At 42.8% G+C, this 9,080-nt stretch overlaps 1 protein-coding gene across 1 annotated transcript; it reads left to right on the top strand.

Annotated features, from left to right (window-relative positions):
• Window positions 1–4,597: 4,597 nt before the first annotated feature.
• CGA (glycoprotein hormones, alpha polypeptide) lies at window positions 4,598–8,751 on the top strand (the record flags this gene model as incomplete). The annotated part of the gene is made up of 3 exons (XM_082755963.1): window positions 4,598–4,700; window positions 7,061–7,245; window positions 8,674–8,751. The coding sequence occupies exons 1-3, from the start codon at window positions 4,601–4,603 to the stop codon at window positions 8,749–8,751; spliced, it is 363 nt and encodes a 120-aa protein (XP_082612089.1). The 5' UTR covers window positions 4,598–4,600.
• Window positions 8,752–9,080: the final 329 nt, after the last annotated feature.

Below are 9,080 nucleotides of genomic sequence, written 5' to 3'. Positions count from 1 at the left end.
TTGCAAGCTGCCCTTTCTTTCATTATATAAGGAAATAATGGTCTCTATGAAAGTCAAGTGGAAGATAAGATCAGCATGGTGGGCTGGTAATTACATAAAGTGATGTTCAGTCATTAGACAAAATGTACAGTTGATCCTATGGCTTAGATGTGGGCGAGGAATATGATCTAACTTCACTGGTATAAAAGAAAGATGCAGCTTTTTCGTGCATCAGTTTCAGGAAGGTACATCCACACATCAAGGACAGCTTACATCGAACACCATCCTGCAGTTTCTCAGCTGATTCATTCTTGGTGAACAAGGGAGGTAATATATTTTTATTTTTCTGCTAAAGGGGAACAATTACATGCTTTTGACATCCTCTTCCCTCTCTCTACAAAACTTTTTTTCTCCTTCCATTCTGTCAAAGTTCTTGCTCTGAAAACTAACTGAAAAGGTTGTATTGGAGCTAAGACATCAGTACTTGGGGTTAAACTAATTTTGTAAGTAATAGAAAACAAGGTTGTAGGATTGCATGACAGCTAAATGGTGATATTTTGTGATTTCTGATTGCATCTGGTGATGCTTGATTAATAACCTGTTTTTCCCCTGGTCAACAGTACTGCTGTCAGATGTCAAATGTTATGCAGTTTCTGGTAATAACACATCTTTTAGAGTCTTTGAATTTCGAGTCATGACTAAACATAAAGGGGATAAAATGTTAGTCAAGATTTCTTATTCTTCAGTGGTTTCCTAACAGGTTGCTGCATACAAGTCGCAGCCAGAAGCGAGGTCCTGGCACTTCGTCATTGCTGTGGCACAATATGTCACTGCTGAGTGCTTTGGGAAGAAATGAGCACAGTGTGCAGAGTGTTTCGGTCTTGCTGGGCACAACATCACCACAGTCAGAATATACAAAAAAAAATATAGAGGGGCATCTCAAGTTTATGCTGAAGACCTGAGATTATTTCATATAGTCAGTACAAAGCAGACCCGTCTAACATAGCTCTCTGGCATGTCTCTGCAAGGATGCAGACCACAGAATTTTAGTAGGAATTCTGGTACCAGGGAGCATGACATGACTGTAAAGGCATCCACAAAGTCCCAAGTGCACGTGACAAGAAGACCTGTTTGCAGTCACTGATGATCAGCTGTCCTTGTTGTGATAAATGGTAATTTGATAACTTTTTTTTTTTTTTTTTTACAGAAAAATACAAGTTATTGTAAATAGTGAGGTGAGACTGACTGCTGGGGAACATTTGAAATTACCGTCTTTCCAAAGAGCTGCTAGAATTCACGCCTTCTATAGCATTCCAATGGCTTAAGACAATTAATAGGGCAAAGTAAAAGCTTGCTTTGATTTGATGGTGAAGTGGTGTGGCTGTTAACTGGGTTAGCAGCATGGGCACAGTCAGGAGAGCAAAGGGGTTGAAGAGCAGATGTGTTCCACAGAGCAGAATAAGTCCATCAGGCAAAATTGCTGTCACGTCGGAAGAGCAGAGAAGATCATGTCTGGGTTTTATTGACATGTATCTTTGTTGGTTTTAGTGTGAGCCTGACAGTCAAACTCAATAGAGGAAGTGCAAAACTGCAATTTCAATTCCCTTTTTGGTTAATGTAATTTAAACAACTTCCCTCTGGGATGGCCTCAAACCCTGATAATGTACCAAATCATAATGCTCTGCATTCTTAGCAAAATGAGGATGAAGAACGCCACCTTTATGGTGTGGGCAAAGGTGACTTTTGTCCAGGGAGGAAAGCGCAGAGAGCTGGCAGCTGCCTTTCAGGAACCTGAGAGCCCTGCTGAAAGCTCCTGTGAGGCTATCCTATCACCCACCCTTGACTGTCATTCTCAGCATGGCCACCTCAAATTCATTGGGTGGACACAGTCGGGTCAAGCTGGTTTGGGTCTGCCTTAAAGATCTGAAAGGAGGAAGGGGAGCAGAAAGCTTGTCTCATCAGAAAACCTGGACAAAAATCAGGACAAGTGCTGGATATGTTAAAATAAAAGCTGAGCCTGAAAATAAAAGCTGAAGCAGAGATTCTCACCTCACAGATTTGGTGGGCACTACCCTAGCCTGCCATGGCTGTCCCTTGGGATGCAATGTTGTGTTATGCAGGCTTTTTATTTTTGATTGTTTAAACATGCATCCCCAGTTTCCCATGGAAACTTCATTTCCTATGATTTTGCTAAGCCTGGTCAGGCAAAGGCTGTGTTCTCCTCCTCCTGCCTTTGGCCTCAGCCTCATCTGCCTGGGCGTGAGCTCTCTCTGACTGCTGGAAGCATGACGCTCTCCTTGATTTTGTTTCCTTCATTGTCCTGACTTCAAAGCTACATTTTATGACCGGTGCTCCACTGCAGGCTGACTGCTTCCTTTGATGACTATCTTGCAGCCTGTTTGCTCAGAGAACCAAGACATGCTGACCTGTGCCTAGCAGCCTCACATCCCCACATATCTCTGGGGATTTGTGGGGTGATGGGGCATCCCCCTGTTAATCCATATGCTCTTTGCACACACTCCAGTGCTCCAGGTTTACTCAGTTAGGTGATCATATCAGGCAAGGAGCTTCGCTCCTTGGACCCCCTCAGGTTTGCATCTCTCTCCAGACATGAGCTGGCATTATCTGAATCACACTTTCCCTTCCTGACTTTCTACTCTCTTTATTTCGTAGGGATGTCAGTGCCTTCTCCAATAGTTTGGTGTGCTTAAATAACCTCTACACCAAATCTCAAGATTAATGTCTGTGTTGCTGGCATGATTGTCCTTTTCATTTTCGGGGTGCTGTAGAGCCTGCCATTCAGACACAGCCCAAACCAGCACTCAGTTGGCTTCCAGCACGGGCTGGGCCTGTGACTGCAGGAGCGAATAGACCTGCACGATCAGATAAGGTTTCTGAGGAGGCAGGTGAACAGGTTGGTGGTTGGGAGCTGTGGGCTCTGTGGTGCTGTGGGCTGCTTGGGATCACTGCCTGGGGCACATTGCTGAAGCCAGGTTGGAGCAAGTGCATGCACTGCTGCATGGTCACAGCAAAACACCCTTTCTTTAGGGTGGATGAAAAGAGTGATGAGCACAGAGACCCTCAGGGGATAATCTGCAAGGGAATGATCTGTTGTGAGGCACTCTGTCTCAGCAATCGAAAGACCTTATAACTAAATCCTCCAGGAGAAAGCTGTCCCACGGCAGGCTGGTTGCACAAAGGGGTGCTGCCTGGCTCCATGCTCTGCTGTGCAACTGAGTACTGCAGCATCCTTTCTGCAGTGTTTTTTCTCTGTGCACCCAATTGCTTCCTCGTGGGATGTGAGTAATGCCTGCTCACTTCTGAAGGAAGGGCTCAGGTCTGTGGTTTGGAAGAAAAGTCAGTTTTAAGTGGGAAGTTCTGTTTTCTGAATGAGAGACTGGGCAAAAACAGTCTGATTGGACACTGAAATTGCCAGTCCAATTGCTCAGAGAGATCTGAGGTTTTGTGTCCTCCTCCATGAAATCTTACTGGGAATAATAATAATAATAGAAAGACAAGAAAATTCATTTTTAAAAATTGAGCATAGAAACTGAGATTATATTCATATGGCCATAGCTTATATGCACTACATCTTTAATGTTATTGTCCCCCATTTATTCATATCAGAGGGATGCATAACTCTGTGGCACAGATTTGATCTGGATCAAATACAGCCACACAACTGCATGCCTGTTTGAATGACCCAGAGAACATGTGATACGATATGTATGGCCACTTCATCTCGTGTGCTAGCTGTACAAGAACAGATGTGCTGTGCAGGAGATATTGCCATCTTGCACAAAATTAACCTACTGAAAAGATTTTTAAAAGTTTGAGCCAAGCAGGGTGTGTTTATACCAAACCCGCTTTCTGTACTTTTGATCTGTCGTTCAGAACTGAAAACCCAATTTGGTGTGTCAGTAAGACAAAGCCTGACAGAAATCTCAGTCCTTAAGGTAATGGTGACTCTGAACTCCCTGTGACTCTCCTGACAAGGCCACCATACCACAGAGGTGGCTCTGGAGCTATTCAAAGCCCTTCTGAGCTCCCCCTGGGCACCCTGTCCCCTTGGGCTTTCTAGTTTTCTGTCACTGTAGAGGTCAGAGGAGCTTTTTTCCACCAAGGGACAGGACTGTGTAAATCTGTTCGTGAGGTCTTGGGTACTAAAGAGGTCGGTATTTGTACAAATAATCTGACTCTTGGCTCAGGAAATTATGATCTAATGTGAAATTATTTCCCTGAAATGAGTCTTTCCATGGCGCAGATACTGCAGATTCTGTTGTCTTCTCCATAAGCGTTTGATGTCTTTCTCCACTCTACCATAAATATTAGGCAGTTATGATACTTGAAGTTGATGTGCTATGGTTTATGTTAATATTCAGAAAAGATTGTTAAGGCTAGAAGGAAAGGCACATTCTTGTTATGATGGTGGTGATGAAATCAATTTTCTGAGGCTATAAAATGCACATCAGTATAGCACGTTTTCAGTTTCTGATCCTGTTTCTAAATTGTCTCTGTGACTTGCACTGAATGCTGTATTAGTGTGTAGCTTAGATCCTGGTTCCATACCCAGCGTGAAATAGTCCTTTAAAATGTGTTTACTTGTATTTCCAGGAAGATCATGGATTGCTACGGGAAGTATGCAGCTGTCACTTTGACCATTTTGTCTGTATTTCTGCATCTTCTTCATTCTTTCCCTGATGGAGAGTTTCTCATGCAGGGTAAGCTGCTCTCAGTGTTCAGAAATAGGACAATTATGAAGAGTAGTAATTAAATTTGTTTTATAGATATGGTCATAAATCTCATCATTCTGTTGCATTTATTGATGCTGAGGTACGAAAATTTAATTAACCAAAATAATTTTGCTGTAAGTAACCTTCCTATTCCTTCTTTAAACGTGGTTTCTCCAGGTCACAAGTCTCCCAAATGACAGTGTCCTCATCTTGATGTGTGTGATCTTAATCCTTGAAACATTAATAAATAGGAATGTTTCATTTTGTTGTACTTCTGACATCAAAATGGCAACGTGACACCAGGAATAGTAAAACAATAGCTCCTCATCATGTATTTCCTCAGTAGAGGAATATATTTCCTCAGTAGATCCCAGAATATGGGATGTTGGGACTGTAGCATTCTGTAAAAGAAGCATATTAGGGACATTTTGGGGTGTCTGAGGGTTTGTTTGTTTGTTTGTTTGTTTTGTTTTGGTTTTTTCACTTCCTTTGTATGCTCTGTGCTAACGCATGTAGCACTCTGTTCAGCTCTGGGGCCCCCAGCACAAGAAGGACATTCACCTATTAAAACGAATCCAGAGGAGGGCCACGAAGGTGATCAAGGGGCTGGAGCACCTCGCCTGTGAAGAGAGGCTGAGGGAGTTGGGGTTGTTCAGCCTGGAGAAGAGAAGGCTCTGGGGAGACCTTATAGCAGCCTGCCAGTTCCTAAAGGGGCCTACAGGAAAGCTGGGGAGGGACTCGTCAGGGAGTGGAGTGATAGAACAAGGAGGAATGGCTTTAAACTAAAAGAGGGTAGATTTATCTTAGCTATATGGAAGAAATTCTTCACTCACAGGGAGGTGAGGCCCTAGCACAGGTTGCCCAGAGAAGCTGTGGATGCCCCATCCCTGGGGGTGCTCAAGGCCAGGCTGGATGGGGCTTTGGGCAACCTGGGCTGGTGGGAGGTGTCCTTGCCCATGGCAGGGGGGTGGGACTGAGTAGGCTTTGAGGTCCCTTCCAACCCAAACTATTCTATGATTCCGCGATTCTGTGAAATTGATCTCAAGCTTATAAATACCCTAGAAGTATGACCTTTATCCCTCTAGAACCTCTCACTGGATTCAAGGGTTAGGAACACTGTGGTGCAACCACAGAAACCTCTGCGTCACAGAAGTCACCCAGTACAGACCATAGTTACAAGGGGATTTGGCTCTGAAAGACCCAAATGGGTTTAGTGGGACAAAGCTATGGTGTACAATAGTGTATCATAGAGATTCCCAGCATTATGGAGGCTTCAGTCTAGCCTCTAATTCACACAATATGCTGAGCACCACTTCCCAGCAGGGACACGTGCACACTCCTCACTAACAAGGCCAGTGCCATAGAGTAACACAGAGAGAAAGTGCCTTTCCTAGCACCCACTCGTAAACAAACAATCCTCACACAAACATAAACACAACTTGATCCTGATTGTCCTCTCTGGCTGACCAGGACAGAGGTTTGTAGTGTTCATACATGTGGACACAGTATGGGTCCCTCCAGTAGATGGGCTTAGACCCTTGCTTTAAGCTCACCTCCATGTAGTAGCAGGTATCAAGATCTTGGTCTCCTCCAGTTGCACCTGAACCTACTTCCCACCAGGGCCATCAGACTATGGCTTTTCCTTTGCTGGTATTGAGAACTGAGTGCTCAACTTTCAATGACTAGGTTAGGAGGAGTTCCTCTGCCTGTCATTATTCCTCTCCATCACCAAGTTTCTGTGTTCAACCTTTAGTCTCATAATTTAACATGCAAACACTCTGATAAAAAAGCATTTTCACACTTTAAATGATTTAATCTTGTAATAGTGTCGAGCATTTGCCTCCTGCCAATTGGGTTTCTTTAATTAGCCTTGAACTGAATATAGAAAAATGCAAGCTAAAAAAACGTCTTGGGATCAGTAGGCATTTTAAAAATTCTTGATAATAGAGCCTTGTCTGAAGACAAGTGATGTCTGAGAAGCACTAGTTCTTAATCTTGCTGTTGCTAGCTAACTACCTTTAGCTAGTAGGTTTTTTTAGGGAGAACTAGTGTAGTAGAAATGCCAAAAAAAAGATTTGTCAACAAAATTAAATTGGAAGAATAGAAAAAAAGCAATGCTTGTGCCTTAGCTGGAAAGCCACACTCTAGTTTTACAAATAGGGGGTGTTGCAGAGTTGAAGGACCCTGAAGGGGAGAGCTTTTGTTTCTGTGCCTTTCTGTTTTGCACACATCAAACCGCAGAATGCAGCCAGTAATTCCTCTTAATGCTTGCACTTTCCCTCTCTTTTTGAAAATGAAAATACAGCTGGCCATCAAATAAAAGTCTTTTCTGTATATTTTTATGGCAGGTTGTCCAGAGTGCAAGCTAGGGGAGAACAGATTCTTTTCCAAACCAGGAGCACCCATTTACCAGTGCACTGGGTGCTGTTTCTCCCGGGCCTATCCCACTCCAATGAGGTCCAAGAAGACCATGCTCGTTCCAAAGAACATTACATCAGAAGCCACGTGCTGTGTAGCAAAGGCTTTCACCAAGGTGAGGATGTAGATGAGACCATTTAAGCTTGTTTTAGGTTGCAATTTTTAGCTGAAGTAGTGAATATAAATAAATACGTTTTTGCTGGAGAACACTGAACAGCTATTTGAAGGAAACATCCTTAGCATTATATCATCTGTGCTTGGGTTCATGCTTTTTTTTCTAAAGTGTTGGCCAGTACCAAGTCTGATATTCAGCTGGGATGTGGAAACTGGTGCAGTGCCATTGATTTCAGTGAAACTACTGTGACTTATAATGTGTGAAGGTCTGGTGGTGGATTTGTTGTCCCCTCATTTTTAACTCTCCTGGAGGTGTACCCTGTCCTTAAATGTCATACAATGTGGATTTTATTTTAATTAGTCATTTTCCTTGCTTCTTTCCTGCATAGGCAGGAGTCCTCTGGGAAGGTGGCTGGTCAATACTATCAATTGCATACATGGGAATGAGGGACCCAAACTGTCTGTGATTGTGTTTACTTTTGATAGTATAACCAGGAGGGAACTGTAAACATGTGCAACTACTTTCAGCATCTAACAGTCCTGGAAGGTTCTGCTATAGTTGATTGTTTTGGGAGTGATTCAGCTCCAGGTGAAGAAAACTTAAATTTGATGTAATCGATGGTGAGCTAGCTGATAGAAGCTAAGGTATCTATCATTGTGGTGATCTGACTCAGGATCAATGATTGTGTTGACTAGACACTCAGTTCAGTTACCCACTCACAGATTCGGTGCTATTTGAGATACCCTGGGGTACCCAAAACATCTGTGTATGGCTGGCAGACACAGGACCCATAAAAGACCTTCTGCAGTGGCAGCTGGAGGCTTGGTGGGATCCTCTCTCCCATCTCAAATGTCAATCAACCTTGTGGTGTGTGCAGCTGGATAAAGCCCTGGGTCTCCTCTGTCTGCAATGAGAGCTAAATACCTGACTTACCTATACACCCTTACAGCTGAACCCATCCTGCCTCATCATCTGAGCAGAGCACAGATCTTTTTCTAGGCCACCAACATTATACCTGCCCTGAAACAGCAAGTAGAATTTGGTTGAGCTTAAAAATAACTCACAGTGTTTTGTGGTCTCTGTTTTTATATTCTCCATGGGAAGTATTCTAAGGGCACTTCCTGATTTTTCATAGATTGGTTACTTGACATTTTTTGAAAAATAGGCGCATGAAGAAGTGCCAAATTAAGGACACCAGGCTGCATGTCGCTACTGAAAACCATCTCATTACGGCTCCAAAAGCCACTGATGATGCAGCTTCAGCACTGGTGTTCAGAGGCCATTCTAGTTCATGTGCTTCATAGAGCCTGCATACTACTTGGGGTTAAGAAAAAGGTTTCAGAAATCTTTTGCTTGAGAATGTGGTTTTAACTGTGTAGCTAATCCTAATTATGTTTTTACATGTGTGTGTTTTCTTTTTTTTTTAAGATTACCCTTAAGGACAATGTGAAGATAGAGAACCACACAGACTGTCACTGCAGTACCTGCTACTACCATAAATCCTAAAGCCTGTCCCTTTGTTAATGATCAAGGACAACGGTGAATGGAATATTTGTTTTTCAGCTTTTATAGCACTGCTGTGTAAAGTCTTATGTTTTCTGGTCAAGACACTGAGTAGGCCCTCGAATAAGATGGATGGCTGTTTTATTTCCTCTTTGCTTCTTCATGCATTTAAGTAAGTTTAACTATTTCTATTAGGGATAAAATATGGCACTTGCATGACAACCAAAGGCTCAATTTATTTTTAAAATAAACTGTCAGTTAAATTACCAATGTTTCTTGAGGAAAAACGATGATTTAATAGCTTAAAACAAACAAAAAAATATGCTGGAGTT

Source organism: Aythya marila (assembly GCF_965140915.1).
Source record: "Aythya marila genome assembly, chromosome: 3".
Lineage (NCBI taxonomy): Eukaryota > Metazoa > Chordata > Aves > Anseriformes > Anatidae > Aythya > Aythya marila.
Note: the sequence above shows the minus strand (reverse complement) of the source record. Positions and strands in the feature narration are given on the sequence as shown.